Source organism: Monodelphis domestica, chromosome 3, assembly GCF_027887165.1.
Source record: "Monodelphis domestica isolate mMonDom1 chromosome 3, mMonDom1.pri, whole genome shotgun sequence".
NCBI classification, from domain to species: domain Eukaryota; kingdom Metazoa; phylum Chordata; class Mammalia; order Didelphimorphia; family Didelphidae; genus Monodelphis; species Monodelphis domestica.
The window spans coordinates 422,285,288-422,302,553 of NC_077229.1; the positions used below are offsets into that span (position 1 = coordinate 422,285,288).

Below are 17,266 nucleotides of genomic sequence, written 5' to 3' on the forward strand. Positions count from 1 at the left end.
ATTCATCTGATAAATATATTCATACTAGAGTTAAATTTAAGATCTATAATCTGAATATTTCACTTAAAAGATAATTCTTTTGGTACATTAGATGTCATAAACTACATAAGACAGACTAGCATTTTGCCACTAATTAATCCTAAACAATTAAATGAGGAAAATTATATATATGTATATAAACATATATACACATATATATATGTATTTAGTGTATCTAGGACCTTAGATAAATTTTAGTATAAATAAAAGAATATACTGTTGGCAGAGGAAATATATTTTGAAAACATAAGACAAAGTCCAAATAACATGTATATATGGATTATGAAATAAAAGTAAATAAATATAGTTCCTGTTTTTTTTTTTTTTGAGAAATACTGATGGGAAAGCTGAATATGTACAGTATTTATGGAAGGTAAAATAACACTTTTTCCTTTGTATTTTTTTTTTGGCTACTTAAGAGAAAAATCTATTCTTGAATTGTTCAAACCATTCCATTTTTTAAAGCAATGCATACAAGTTTCCTTCTCTTATGTCAATGTAATTTGGAGGAAAAAGTTTCTCAGGGAAATAACCAAAATGAGTTAAATCTTTCATTTGAGTTTCTTTATTATATTTCATATAAGGATTTTGAAATATTTTAATATGGAAATGTGATTATCCATATTTAGAGACAGAAAATGGAATTCATGAAAGTGAAGCATCAGCAGCATGGTTCCCTTGCTGACTCTTAGCACAGGACATCATCCAAAAAATAGAGTATTTAAGATTCTTGGCAAGTCAAGGTAAATAACAGTACTTTATGGTGCAGAGGAAGAACAAGCTACACTGGCCAGAACATATAACTTAGCACTCATTCAAGTACATGAGAGCCCTGCTTCCCAGTTCTGTATATTGCTAATTTCTTCAATCTGTGAAGGCAGCAAGTAGCTTAAGAGTTCTAGGATCATTTTCCATGAGGAAAATAGTGGTTCAAAATAAATCAGATAACCTCCTAAACATGAAGTAGGAGAACTATCATTACAAATGGGTCCCTAGAAGCTGGGAAAATGTTCAGTGGGGATCAAATTACTTTTAAGACCAGAATACTCCTAGGTTAGCAATGTTTTTAGGTAAACATATTAATTTATGTTTACGAGATTTTGGTAGACAATGAATGCTTTTGCTGCAAAGCTGTTATGTGTTTAATACATTTCTTTCTTTATGGTTCATGTCACTTGTTAGTTCCTTATATTAAATCTGCTGTTTGGTAACCACATAGTTTTCTTACTATTACCAGTCAATGGCTTGGTTTAATGCCTCATGGATGAATAGTAAAAAGAATCACTTACCACCACTGAGTATAAAACACATTTGGTTCATAAGTCCCTTGGTACAATGGTGGTAAATCTAATAGAAGCCTTTGGGGGAAAATATATTTTTTCTATAGGCTCTCTTACAGTTCTGTATTCTCTAACTCAGTGCTTTCCTGTTGGACTTAGGGACTCTAGGTCTCTTCTGTGGCTTATATGGAGATAAGCAACATCAGAAGATGCTTCAAGGAAGAAGACCGATGGAGTAGAGTAGGGTAAACACAGTGATCTGCATGATGGAGAAGGATTGGGTGTGATAGAAGAATAAGAAATTTATATACAAGAAAAAAAATGAAGAGGGATGAATTTCTAAGAGACAGATGGGTCAGGTGCCAAGATTCCTAGGTAGAAAAAAGGTCTGGAAACCATGATTCTATTTGATCCTACCTAATCGGGCTAAAATGGTATAAGAAAAGACATTTCACAAATAAAGAGTAAAATACTACTGTGGTGAAAATTAAGTCATCCTTGTTTTTCCAGGATTGAAAAGAGTGGATGGAATGTCTTTGGTAGAGTGCTGATCAAGGTTTGCTAACCCAAACCTTCTCTGTAGTCTGAACATGTCTCAACTTTTAAAAATAACTTGCTGTAAATGACTGCAAGTTCTGTTCATACTTACCAGGTCTATGTTTTGCATTATATCCTGAAATGAAGGATGAGTTCGAAACTGTTCAAAGAGATCCCGTTTATAAAGCAATGCATACACCAGGTTGGGGTTGTGGTGAAGAGAATTTGTCAGGCAGGAATTAATGATCTCTAACATCATTCGAATCACTTCTTCAATAACATTCAGGTCCTGGGCCTTGGAAAGGAAAAGAAAAGCATTACAGGCTAAGTTAAGTGGTCTTTAAAATAAAAATGAATTAGAAAGAATGAAAGCAACCTTTTTACATGTAATAGCACTAGAGCTTTAGTGATTTCAAGTCCTCTCTTCAAGAGACTTAGCCACTAGTTGTCAGTTTGGGCTTAAAAAAGTGCTTGTTTCACTCGAACTCAAGAGTGGAAATAATTAGGAATACCATAAAGGCAATAAAAAGAATCATAGAGTTGTAAGGACAAATATGCAGCATTTAGTTTTCTCTTGTTTTATGTATTGGGAAATTGAGTCCTAGAGAGGCTAAGTGACTTATTTAAGGTCATACAATGTTAGAGGCAAAGCCCTTAGACTAAGCTTTCTAGAGAAATACTCTGTATTACTCTGAAGGAGTTTAGTCCCCTACATGTAGAAGGAATTAATGCTCAATGATAGGTACTACAGGAAAAGATATTTTTCACATGAAACAAATATAATTCCTATCCGTGTTAACTAATACTCTAGCTTATATAAAGACAAATACAACATATTATAATAGAAAGAACATCAAGCAGGTGATCAATAAACAATGCTAAGCACCTATTATGTGTCAGGCACTGTGCTAAACACTGGGGGTATAAAAAGAGGAAAGACATGCTTTGCTCTCAAGGAGCTCACAATTTCATGAGGGAGACAAAAAGAAAAAAAAATGTACACATAATAAACATTAAGGATAAATAAGAAATAATTAAATGAGGGAAGGCACTGGAATTAAGAGGGAGATAAACTTTGGTTGGGACTTAATGGAAGCCAGGAGGTGGGAGAGTGTTTTGGGCATGGGGAAAGTCAGAAAAAATGGTCAGAGCTGTGAGATGGAGTATTTTGTTTGTGGAACAGCCAAGAGGCCAGTGTTTTGCTAGATTGAAGAGTGTGTGGCAGTGAGTAAGGAATAATAAAACTGGAAAGACAGGAGGGAGCTAGGTCATGAAGGGCTTTGAAGTCCAAGCAGAGGATTTTGGATTTGATCCTGAAGGTAAAAGGAAACCACTGGAGTTTATTGAGTAGGTAGCGATACTTGTGCTTGTGCTTTAGCAAAATCACTTTAGAGGCTGAATGGAGGATGGACTAGAGTGGGGAGAGACTTGAGGTAGGCTAACCCATCAGCAGGCTATTGTGATAGTTCAGGGATGAGTTGATGAAGGCCTACACAAATAGCAGTATCAGAAGAAAGAAAAGGGTGTATTTGAGAAACATTGCAAAGATGAAATCAACAGGCAAGGGTAAGAGATTGGAAATGGCAGAGGAGAGGGTTGGAGGTGAGAAATAGTGAGGAGTTGATCAAAGGAAAGGTGGCTCTCCTTTGCCCCATAGGTTTTACACATCCTGATTAGGAGACTGGAAAGGTAGCAGAAGGTAGAAATTGTCTTGGGATGGCATGGATGGTAGTTGAGGTAGTTGGAGATGCCAAATCCAGGGGACATGTGCCCAGCAAGTAGCACAAGATGCATAGTCAGAGGAAGAATAAGGAATCAGGAGAATTGAGTTTTAGTCCTACTTCTGCCATTTTCTGGTTTCATGATTTTAAATCATTGAACTTCTAAGACAGCTTTCTTCTCTGTAAAATGAAGGGATTAAGCTAAATGAATTCTAAAATCTTGTTAGTTTTAAATTTCAACAGTTGAATGATTAATCAATAAATAATTCTTAAACATATATTGTAGTATATGCCAATCTGAGGCAACAAAGACAAAACAAAATGTCTTTGCCTTAAGGAGCTAACATTACATCATGGAAACGACACGTAGAAATAGAAATACAACATATTTGCAAAATGAATGCATGGTTATACTTCCTTTTTTTTTTTTAAACCCTCACCTTCCGTCTTGGAGTCAATACTGTGTATTGGCTCCAAGGCAGAAGAGTGGTAAGGGCTAGGCAATGGGGGTCAAGTGACTTGCCCAGGGTCACACAGCTGGGAAGTGTCTGAGGCCAAATTTGAACCTAGGACCTCCCGTCTCTAGGCCTGGCTCTCAATCCACTGAGCTACCCAGCTGCCCCCTGGTTATACTTCTTACATTGGGAGCAGCTAGGGGTAAGAGGAAAGTCCTCAAAGAGGACTACAGAGCAAAGGGGAAGAAGTAGACATTTAAGGCAGGGGATGTGTGGTTTGTCCAAAGGAGACATGACATACACTTTGTGTGTGATAGATAGGAAGTAGGGCCAGTATAGCTAGCACAGCATAAAGGGGAATAATGCTCAAGAGACCAGGAAAGACAGCGATAGAATCAGATTATGTTATAGGGTTGTGGTTGTCAAACAGAAAATGATGATCTATAAAGGTTTAGAATCACTGTTCTGTTTAGACTAAATATGGTTCCACTTTTAAAACTATGGAGCCACTGGATCTTTTTTGAGAAGAGATATGACATGTTCAGATCTGTGCTTTAGAAATATTACTTGGGGTGGAGGGGCAGCTAGGTGGCTCAAAGAATTGAGAGCAAGGCCTAGAATGAGAGATCCTGGATGCAAATGTAGCCTCAGGCACTTTCTAGCTATGTGATCCTGAGGCAAGTAACTTAACTCCCATTGCTACATCCTTAATTGCTCTTTGGCCTAGGAACATTTAATACACAGTATTGATTTGAAGATAAAAGGTAAGGGCTTAAAAAAAAAAAGAAATATTACTTTGATAGCTAGGTGGAGGATCAATTGAAAAGGAAAAGAGCCTTAAGGCAGGGAGGAATTAGAGGAATATTACAAGAGTCCTAGTAAGAGCTGAGGAGGCCAGAATAAGGGCAATTGCTATGTGAATAGAGAGAAAGATGAGTAAGAGATGCTGTGGAGACAAAATCAACAAGATTCAACAGCTGTCTGGATATGAGATGATAAGGGAGCCTGAAGAATCAAGGAGGCACCTGGTTTCAAGATAAAAAGAGAAATTACTAAGCAGGGAGAGGAAGGTTTTGGGGGAAAGAGAATTAGTTCTATTTTAGATATATTGAGCTAAGAAGAGTAGAACAATTTATAACACTAATTATTAATGATTAATTATCATATTGGAATAAATCACGATTAGCCTTAAAACACACACACACACACATGCACACACAAAAAACCTTACTACTAGTAATGGATCTGGCTGCTGGTTCAACAGACAGATTTCTTAAACATCTTTATTTTTAATTTGACTTTAGCTCTGATTTCACTTTGCTGCCATACACACTAGACTATTTTATTTTTTATGAGATGTCAATTTTTTTTTAAAGTGCTATTTGCCTATTGAGGAAAAACCATCTAGACAGGTTTAAAACAATTTAAAAATAAAACTGAATCTATTTATTTATTTGTTTTTTAAAAAAATATTTCCATTAATTTATTTATCTATTTTACCAATAGCTGTGGGGACTAATATAATGGTCTTAATTTGACCACTGACACAAATTAAGATCTGCTTGGTGAATCTATGGGAAACAGTTTTCATCGGTATGTGTAGTAACTTTTTCCTAGATTATAGATGAACTATGAAAAGTTTTAGATTGCAAGTAGTACAAAAATGGATAACTATAATTTAAAATGAAAATGTATGAGTGGTTAAAAAAGATTTCACTGAATTAAGGGAAATGAAACTTGTTTTTATAGCTTCAGTTCATATCAGATTTACAGAAACACTGAAAGATGGAGTTTAATACCCTACACCTGATAAAATTCATCCCAAGTAGAAGAATGGCACCTATATACTCCTGTCTGATTGATATCTATATATATCTATATATATGTCTATATATCTTCAGTGGAGGGGGGCATTTCTCACTAGATACAACTAACAACTAAAATATACATAAGTAGATATAGATACATATGCATTACATGAAGACTGCTTCGGCTGAACAGACGGAAGAAACCAATAAGAAGGTTCAATGGCTGAGAGGGCAATGCAGCAAAGCACTGTGGAGTGCTTAGGGCGTGTTGGAGCACAAAAGACAACACGGCCATCCAATGCAGCTGAGGAAGTCTCCAGGTGTAACGACTTTTCGTGCCACTGGACCCAGGCTTCCAACGCTGAGAGAGTGGGACTGTCTCTGTGCATCGACTTTTCCACTTAAATCTCCTTCATGCACAAGTATCTTTGTGCACACTCATCTACATCACAGATGAAAGCGCACAAAGACAATCGTCATCCTCGGTTACCGAGAGACTACTACTACTACATGTATATATTCATTCATTGAAAATTCAAACATATATGTTGGCTAAAAGAATACTTGGGAGGTAGGGAAGGAGAGAGGAATAAAGAAAAAAGAAACATTTGAAGTATGAATTTGAGAGAAGTACACTAAGCAATGCCTCTTTTTAATTATAATTTGGGTATGTACATTTTAAAATTGTTAAAAATAGTCAGGCAAGGCATTTCAAACTTGGCTTATTTCTTCTAACTCCAGGTGATTACACTGTATATGATAAAATTAGAGCAACAATCTTATTTCTTTGCAAACAGTAACTAAACTATAAATAAAACAAGGCCTGAAGTTTTTTAAAAAAGAATAAAGGCATTGTTGGAACTGTTACTTTATCAGATTTTACTACTTTGGTTCATTTCTATCTAGTCTAGGCAATTTTGTATCTTGACATGATATTTAGGATATGCATTTATGGCTGTAGGAGCATAATTTGCAACACAAATTTATATTACTATATACAAATATATATACTATATACAAATATATATTACTATAGAACTGTCAGGGCTTCTGGCCACATTAAAAAAAAAACCACAAAGCTTTTGGTAAAATTAAGGACTAAAAGCATCAGTTTTGTTTCTTCCTTTTAAAACATATTAACAACTACCAATCTGTAAAACTGGTACTTTGGATGATTTCTTTTTTTTTTCTGCTTTAAAAATTATGGAACAGATTTTTTGTAGTTCATAGTGAAGATTGTCAGGTTTCTCAATTTCAAATGAAAACATTTAAATGTCACACTTTAGGAAAACATCCTAAAGAAAAAAACCTAATTTATAAACACTTTCTTAAGTAGTTACAAAAGATTACAAGTATTGGGGGGAAAGCCAACCTAACTATTGGTAGGTTATTAAAATATAGCACATCCATTCTAATTGAAAATTATTAATAAAATTTATATCAAAGAATTTCCCTATGTCATATTATGTTAAGAACTCCCTGATTTTGTGTAGTATCCATATCATACATGAATTCATACTGCAGAATGAATTTAAATGAATTTAGGGGAGAATGTCTGTCAATATCCTTTCAGGTTGGGCAAGCTTGAATAACTTGTGAGCTACATCACTGGGAAGAATTCTTGAATCAATGAGATCCCAGCTCCATTTGTGTCTTTAAGTTTGCTTAAATGCCAATGAAGTTGTATTGGGAAAGAATCACATAATTTAACCCATCCCCAAAATTAATATCCACTATAACATATGGGACAGATTGTCATCTAGTCTCTGCTTAAAGTTTTCCGAAGGGGAAATCTGTCATCTCCTGAGGCAGCCCATTCTACTTTCAGACAACTAAAATGGTTAGTAATGATTCCTGAAATCAAATCTTAGTTTCTCTCTTTCTACCTTCTACTCATTGCTACTGGTTTTGTCCTCTGAAGTCAAACAGAGCAAGGCCAAGTTCTTTTTAACATATGAAAGCTCCTCAAATGTTTAAGTTATATCTATAATGATGAAATTCTTGAATTCCAGTTCATTTCTCATTCTAAAATGTGGCAACCGCAGACAACATTCAATAAGCTGTTCATGTCCTATTGGCTATTGTCTGCAATTATGCAGATATAAACTGCATTATATGCCTACAGTGCCACCAGGAGAGTAATGGTATCTTTATTAGGGATATGAGTTGGAGAAGGGAATCAATAGGCTTCAGCTAAAAGCATAATGAACAGATCTACATACTTTTTTCTATTTATGTCTCTCTTTTTTAAAGTTAATTTTCATTAACTCTAAATTAAACATAGGAAACTTAAAGAATAATGTTCAAGAAATGTTTATCAACTATTTAGTATTAGTAGTAATAAGTACATACTGGAGATACACAAAAAAAGATAATTTTTCCTTTAAGAAACTCACATTTCACTGGAATTATGGAGGAATAGTGGTGGTGGTAGAGATGGTAATGGTCGATAATAATAAGTATGCTCTATTCAAAGATGATATATAAATAGCACAAGAGTTAAATATGTACTGCATTAATAAGTGGAAATTTGCGGGAAAAGTGTGACCTATATTCAGACTGATGAAGTACATGTTAATAGCTTCCTTGATAATCCTTAACTGTTATTAATTTATGCTTGATTTATTCTTGGTTTATGTCTAAGTGTGGATGGAACTCTCCTTTAATTCATTTGGAATCCTTAAATTGAAGTTGGACTCTTCCCAGGACAGCTCTGAGACTTTAGTTCAGTTTGGCATTAAAATGCCTTTCAGGTTATCTTCCCACATCAGAGCCACAATCAGTTTATTCCTCCTGTTTAAGCTATTAAAGCTAATTAAAAAGGATAGCCATAGTGTTTAAATCAGCTGTTAGACATATGGATCTGACTATCTCTTCTTTTTTGCATTCCCTCTTATTCATGGAAGAGAGATATTAAAGTCATATATACATCTTCATGTCATCAGTATGAACTTTCATGACAATGTTTTACAATTACAATGTCCCTAAATCCTTTTCTTTTCTTTAAAAAAAATTTTTTTTTATCATGCTGAAAAGTTAAATGACTTGCCCAAGGTTAAACATAATAAATGAATAGAGCTTTCACAAGCACCAAGGTCTCATAGTCTCTTTTCTTTCAATAAAGCAAACTATCTCACCAGACAGATTTACTATGGGGTCAATTTTATTAGGAATCTCATCCCTATAAGGTAAAATCTGCCAGAGCCACATTATTTGATTAGCACTGTTTTTTTTGTTTTTTTTTTTTTGGTTACAGCTAATAGAATCTTTTCCTTGGACATGAAGTATTATAAAGGATTAATATAATAGGTAGTGTATAATTACTCTTAAGACATTGAGTCATTCAACAAAACTGCAATACATTTAATTCATTCAGATATTCCTGTCCCATTGTCAGAGCATTCTGAAATTTATTGGGATTTTGCCCTCATGTTGTACCAAATGGATTTTTTTTTCCTATTGTGTCCTTAGAGCATATTACAATTAATAATGGAAAAGATAGGTATGCCACTTTAGTTATGTTCATTCTAATATCTATAGAACTACATGATGGACTCCTGCAAGTCTTAGAAATGGCAAGCTAATTGCCCTGTGCCTATTAGGTTATTAGGTTCCTATGTATTAGGTTTGCTGATGAAAGCAGAAGTCACAAATGGACTCCTCTGAGCCATCATGTTAGCTTAGGAGATCTGATGAGGTTATGGTCTAAGAAAATGCAAATTGTCAGAACTTGAATGGGTAAAGGTTGGGAGGAAGTTTGGAAATAAGAAGAAAGATGGATAAAATTTCAGAAATACAGAGGGTATGAAAGAAAAGAGGTAGAAAATAACTTTTTGAATTAGAACAGAGAGAGATAGATGAAGGCTACAAAAGAAAATGAAATATCAGTATTTTAGAGAAAAAAAGACATATGCTACTTAGTTAGATAATCCCACAAAGGAAAATATGCTATATTTTCTGTTATATATGTATATATAAATAAGAATATATAGTATTAGTACATATATGTGTTTATATATGTATGTATATATTGGAGAGATATACTGTTTGTATCAATAGGGTCCATATGTATGAGCGTGTGTATGTGTATACTTTGATGGGAAACAATACTTTTTTATGTAAAATATTGCAGCTTTCTTTTCTCCGTTTATGTTGCTTTAGTGATAAAATGATACTGTCAATATAATTTGTCCTTCAGTTTCACTACATCTAAATGGCATGCATTGTTATTGTCACTGTAGTAAGGGATTTCTAGCAATCAGCAGTCTCAGGATGAAGAGTCTTCATAGGATTCAGGAGGGAATGAGGATTAACACACACTATCCACCAGTGTGGGGTAATCACTCACTCAACCACTCCTTGAAGATGGTCCAATTCCCTGGCAGCTCCAAAGTTGGTTTCCTCAGAGAGAGACCTCCACACTTTCTATGTCTTCTTCCAGGAAGGCACTCTCAGTTCCCAACTGTCTGTCCCCAACTGCCTCCCAGATACCCATTGTTTAGAAAGTTGACCCGGTCCTTGCTCTGTGGAATCTTGGTTTGCAACAGCCCATGCTGTCGGCCTTTCTTTTTATGTCCTGCTAGAAATCCCTTATTACAGTGCAAATGTACTAGTTTTGACGCCTCATTCCTAAAAAAATAGCTATATAATGTTTGCCAGAATATTTATTGACTGGTTTCACGAAACAAATAGGTGTTTTTGGTTCTTATCTATCAAGTGAATTTAATTTTATACTAGATCATTTTCAGTCACCAGAGATGAAAGCTGTTTTTAGTCATGTGTGAGAGCAAATTACTATTAAAAGTTACTGGATAATGAATGAAATGAATTTTTTGGTTAAAATAAGGCTAGAAAAAGGTTCAACTTTTAAGTGAGAATTTTATATGTTAAAAAAATGAAACCAAACCAATACATTTCAGTGAATAGAAATATTCAACTGCAGGTTGTCATTTGTAGACGCTGAATTTGGCCAAGATGCCTACCTGATGGGAATTTAAGAAAATTTGGTGAGGTATCTTAACACTATCAATTAAAGGTACGTATTCTGGGGGCAGCTGGGTAGCTCAGTGGATTGAGAGCCAGACTTAGAGACAGGAGGTCCTAGGTTCAAATTTGGCCTCAGACACTTCCCAGCTGTGTGACCCTGGGCAAGTCACTTAACCCCCATTGCCTAGTCCTTACCACTCTTCTGCCTTGGAGCCAATACACAGTATTGATTCCAAGACAGAACGTAAGGGTTTTTTTTTTTTTAAATAAATAAAGGTACATATTCTTCTTAATATATTTGTTGAAAGTCTTGTGGACTTGAAAAGACAGTCCTTTTAAATCAAATTATTAATTCCTTATTTTTCTTTGACTATAAATAGGGAATAAATATGAAATCTCATAGAAAGAATTCTATTGTCTTAGCACCTATTATTCTAATTGATGGTTCATTTACAATTATATTATATATCCTATATTTTTAGGGATTATAGGACCCCAAAGTAGTCCTTGTGATGATTAAACTCATTTTAGAGGTCTAGTCTAGATGTTTTTCCTGGTCATTTTTCAGATGTGGTTTTTTAAAAAACCAGATAGAATCAATATCAGGCTTGTAATGTTACTTATCATTGAAAGTGATGTGTTAAAATGTAAAATAAAAACATTTTGTAAGCTACCAGCTTTTTTGCTGGATGTTGGTAGCAACTTCTTTTTGTTATTCTTAAAAGGCTATTTAGAAAAAAAGACAGGACTTAAAATAATTTTCAATTATAAAGCAGCAAAATTTTAATGCTCTGTAAGTACTCGATTTGTAAATTTAGATCACTAGGTGTACACACTGAAGTTACAACATGAATATTATTTTCTGATTATTACCCTTATCTATCTGCTAGAAGGGATATTGGTTTCACAGAATGGGCCATACAGTTTTCTCCAAACTGAGAGAAATAAGCCTATGCTTATGGGCTTTGTGAGTACACAGATCTTGAATACTAAAGAATTTAGTCCCTATCTATTTAGTTAGAATTCAGTATCTTTGTCCAGTACTCAATCTCAAACATTATTTCAAGTACAAATTTCCCACCATTTGTAAAATCCTTGGAAGTGAGAAATGCTTATCCTTCTTAGCGCCCCAAATAGGTAATTAGTACCGAGCAGGTATTTAATAACTAACTGTTGAGTAGAATCTATCTCTATTAAAATCTTGTTCTTTTTACCTTCACAACAACTTCTGCATGAAATCTCCTTTCTCCTTCATCACTGATTCAACCTTCATCACTTCTTGCCTAGAAGACTGAAACAGTCTCTTAATTGGCCCCCCTGACACCAGTTCATCTTACATAGTTGTCAAAATAAATTTTCCTTAAAGACAGATTTGATCATGTGACTCTCCTACTCAATCAATTCTGTTGATACTTTTATTGCCTTTAGAATCAAATATAACCCCTTCTATTTATCTTTTAAAGCTCTAGACAATTTGCCCCCAACCTATCTTTACAGGAATATGGAACATTACTCTCCCTTTTGGATGCTATGTTCCAATCAAAATGGCCTTTTTTTCTTCTGCATATATGACACTTCATCTCTAATCTACCATTTCCATGTCTGCACCTACTATACCTCAGGCCTGAAATGCATTCCCTCCTTACCTCCACATTCTAGAGTCTCTCTTCCTCACATGCAGCTCTCTCTACCAAAGTACTTTGCGCTTACCTACACTATGTTTACCAACCTGATATTTATTCTGTGTGTATTTTTTATATGTTCTTTTCTCATTGAATGTGATCTCAATGAAAGTTGTACTTGTATCCTCAGCACCTAATACCATGATAGTGAACCTATGACATGTGTGTCAGCACCGACACATGTAGCCATTTTCAATGATCTGTGGCCACATGCAGGCTCAGTGCACCCCAGGTCCTGGGACCCGCTTGGGGAGCTATGCGCCTGTAGCTGTGGCCATGGCCATGCCCTGGCCTGGCCTGGGGCAGGGAGGGCTGCTCCATGCGCTAGCCATGGGGGCACATAGGGGGAACACATGCATGGAAGGAGAATGTGCAGGCAGGCCAGGGCAGGGCAGGGCCAGGCCTGCAGAAGACTGGGTGGGGTTCCAGCCCACATGCAATGAAAGAGTGCTTGGAACCGATTACTAGACACTTTAAGCACCCTGAAAAATATAGCAATGATTTTACTCACAATTTTTCCCTCTATGTATTTTTGTGAGACCTTATTCTCAGCGTTAAATAATATCAAAACCAACAAAAGAAACAGATTGACAGATGAAGTTAGTAGTACTTGCTTGGGCTTGAAGTGTACAAAATACTAACCTTCAACTGAAGATTTAGCCAATGAAATTCAACAACAAAAAGGTCACTAATAGGCAAGTTAGTTAAAGAATTCCCCTCCCCCTCACTTATCTTAGTTCATGGCACCCCACACACACAAGTTAAATGATATCAAGAACAATAAAAGAAACCAACTGACAGATGAAGAAAGAAGTCACTAAGCAGGTAAGTTAAATAATTAATTTTTGGTTTATTAAATACAGTTATATATTATAATTATATACTTCTTATTTAAAGTATAAATATTGCAAAATTAGGTTTTTTTTTTGTCAAAGTGACATACCACTTGAATTATGCCTAGTTTTTTGGCAAATTTTGACACACCAAGCTCAAAAGGTTGCCCATCACTGACCAAGTACAATGACTAGCATAGAGTTGATCTTTAAATAAATGATTATTGATTGGATAGTGTAATATAGGCCAATAAGAGAGGCTGTTCTCCCCTACAGTGGTGAATTGAATGAGAGGGAGAGAAGGGGTTGAGAGACTGAGAGGGGAGAAGAGGTTGATACCACATATCTGATGGTGATGGAATATTATTGTGTTGAAAGGAATAATGAATTGGAGGATTTCTATGTGAACTGGAATGACTTCCAGAAATTGATGCAGAGCAAAAGGAGCAGAACCAGGAGAACGTTGTACACAGAAACTGATACATTATGGCACAATTGAATGTAATAGACTTTTCTACCAGTAGTACAATGATCCAGGACAATTCAGAGGAATGTATGAGAAAGAACGCTATCCATATCCAGAGAAAGAACTATGGGAGCAGAAACACAGAAAAAAAACATGATCGATCATGTGGTTCGATGGGGATATGATTGGGGTTTTGATGTTAAAAGATCACCCTATTACAAATATGAATACCATGAAAATAGGTTTTGAACAATGATACATGTATAACCCAGTGGAAATGCTTGTCAACTCTGGGAGGGAGGAGGGAACAGAGGTGGGAAAAATCTTAAATCATGTAACCATGAAAAAATATTTTAAATAAATAAAATCACCACAACTAATTTAGTCCTATTATTTAAAGAGCTAGCAGTCATTAATTAGCTGTTAAATGCTCTTTTATCATTCATTCAATGAAGAACCAGAACTCTTGCTGCATAAGTTATTTACTGCATGTTGGGCACTTTTGTATAGCTCCATTAATAAGATTTGGTGATGTTGGCCAATTGTCACTGCAATGTCTGAAAATGTACGTGAAAGAGTTAAATTCCAGGGGAGTATTTAATATACTAGAAAATTTTGGTACAGTAGGAAAACCCATATAAAAGCTGTTCTTGCCAGAGATATTTAAACAAATAAAACATAGCAACTTATTAATATTTATATTTGACAAAATGCATATAGCACTGTGCCTTTATTCTTTAGAGTATTCCCTTTTCAATACTTACAACTTCCACAGTATGAATGAATCCTATATCAAATATCTTCTTGGCAAACTCACATCTCCTTTTTTTCTTTAGTAGCCAATAAATAGGTCCAAGGAAAAAATGATCACATTTTCAGATGTTCCTGTGGCCCTTCTATACATGTTGGCAATACAAGCACCCATATATACTATCCCAACCTGTAATTTAATATCAAATAGAGAAGGTGGCACTTGTAGGAATATTTTACCTTGTTAACAGCATTCACAATTGCTGTTCTCATTATCTAAACTTCCTTTTCCTCTTTAGAGGGAATTTATATAGTTAAATGGTTTCAAATAATTTATTTTTAGGTACTTTAAGAGAAACATATGTATCTTGTTTGTATTAGTTTTGGGAGGATTCCAAGAGAGTTGTCTAAATTTCCTGCATTTTCAGCAGAAAATAAAACCTTCAACAAAATTAATGGGACTTTGCCAAGAAAGAGAAAAAAAAAGGAGGAATCACACAAGAAAGCCCCTTTTAAAGTTAATGCACAAATGGCCTGCAAAGCCAATCATTTGGTGCCAGAGCTCTGTTATCTGTGGGTAACTAATTTTGCTGTCACATAACCTGTACACTATTGTGTGGCTGTTTTAGCCCAAGAGAGGCATATATATTACCTATGAGCTTAAACTTCTGTTAGGAAGAGGTTGCTTTATATTTCATGCAACATCACACTTGAAGAATGAACCCCATCACCTGATTGAGATAATGAAGATTGCCTGAATAATGTGTATGGGAAAGGGAACTATGTCAGATAGATAGCCTTATGATTTTATGACTCTCTCCCTCTGTCACCATATTTCTTATGACATAAAATGCCCATTTGTGGGAAAGTTAAAAAATCTGTTCTGTTTCTCTTTTCCTTGGTATCATTCTGTTTGTGGATCATCAGACTAAAGGAGAAGGAAAGCTTGTTATCTAGATGATAGGAGATAATATTTTATTATAGGGAGACAAACTTCTCATGGCATGACTAATTCACTGTAAGTTTTCAAAATCTCACATTCCTCTCAAGAGGGTTGGTGTGAAAGATAATAACTATTGAGCTATTTCAGTCATGTTCAACTCTTCATGACTCCATTTGGGGTTTTCTGGCTCATTTTCTGGCTCATTTTACAGATGAGGAAACCGAGGCAAATAGGGTTAAATAATCTGTCCAGGGCTGCACACCATCAGTGTCTGAGGCCAGATTTCAACTCAGGAAGTTGAATTTTCCTAACTTTAAGGCCTAGCACTAGCACTCTATCTACTGCACTACCTAGCTGTTGTTCTGAGAAAGAGATGGAGAACAACAAAAACCCATTAATTCCAGGAAACAATTACTAGGTGTGACTAGGTTACTAGTTCTGAACTGCTAATAAGGACAAAAAATCACAACAGAAGAAATGGGCTGATGAAACTGAACAAGATAGTTACTCCAATTGCTACAATCATTTTTACATGCTCTTCTAATTAGGAAACTGGAGTCACCACCATATTGGTTCTACATTCAGTTCAGCACTGTTGAAAGTAAAAGAGGCAAAAAGAACATATAGAGTTGTTAAACTTCAATTCCAGATACAGTTGTGCCACTAATTAGCTGTATGAACTTGGCCAAGTCAGCTTCTTCATGGATAAATAAAATAATTGGGTCAGATCTCTAAGTTTTCTTGAGTTTCAAATCCTGATTCTACAAAGAATGTGTGAACCACATTTTTTTTTTAATCTAAGGAGCCAATTAGACAATTCCTGTTCCAGAAAAACCCTACAAATGTAAAGACTATGGGAAAGTCTTTCTAAGTAGTTCAGATCTTGACTTCTTAGAAGTAATAGGATTTGCAGTTATATGCACAATCTTCTTTTTCTGTTCTGCTTTGTACATAGAAGTGCTCATTTTATTTGGTATTGGTTAAGAAAAAAAGTGAAAAAAAAAAAGAAAGGATTTCTAAGAGACAGATCCCATAGATGTAAAACATAAGATAGAATATTCTCTTAACACTCAAAGTTTATAAAGATTGGAGAACTTACAACAGAAAGTATGATTGCAATCAATGTGAGAAAACTGCAGTTTCTTCTCAATCTTCAGAAAACATCAGAGTAGAAAGCTCCTCCTGAATAGTACAGACATGTCTTTTTAAAATGAAATTTTACCCAAGCCAGGCAGGTCAAAAACAGAGAAAGAAAACTATAGACCAATCTCCCTAATGAATATAGATGCAAAAATCTTAAATAGGATACTGGCAAAAAGACTCCAGCAAGTCATCATAAGGGTTATCCACTATAACCAGGTAGGATTCATACCAGGAATGCAAGGATAGTTCAATATTAGGAAAACCATCCACATAATTGACCATATTAACAAGTAAACCAACAAAAAATACATGATAATCTCAATAGATGCAGAAAAAGCCTTTGATAAAATATCACACCCATTCCTATTGAAAACACTAGAAAGTATAGGAATAGAGGGGCCTTTCCTAAAAATAATAAACAGTATATATCTAAAACCATCAGTAAGCATCATCTGCAATGGGGATAAACTCGAAGCCTTCACAATAAGATCAGAAGTCAAACAAGGATGGCCATTATCACCTCTATTATTTAACACTGTACTACTAGTAGTAATGAGAGAAGAAAAAGAAATTGAAGATATTAAAATAGGCAATGAGGAGACCAAGCTATCACTCTTTGCGGA

General features: G+C 35.0%; 1 protein-coding gene across 13 annotated transcripts in view; it reads right to left on the bottom strand.

Moving 5' to 3' along the window:
• The window catches only part of DYM (dymeclin), a 617,255-nt gene that overhangs the window by 101,775 nt on the left and 498,214 nt on the right, over positions 1-17,266 (bottom strand). For all 13 annotated transcript variants that reach the window (XM_003340591.3, XM_056824411.1, XM_056824408.1 and 10 more), the window contains one exon: positions 1,969-2,151. In XM_003340591.3, the coding sequence (XP_003340639.1) occupies positions 1,969-2,151 (183 nt within the window). The remainder of the gene's footprint in view (positions 1-1,968; positions 2,152-17,266) is intronic.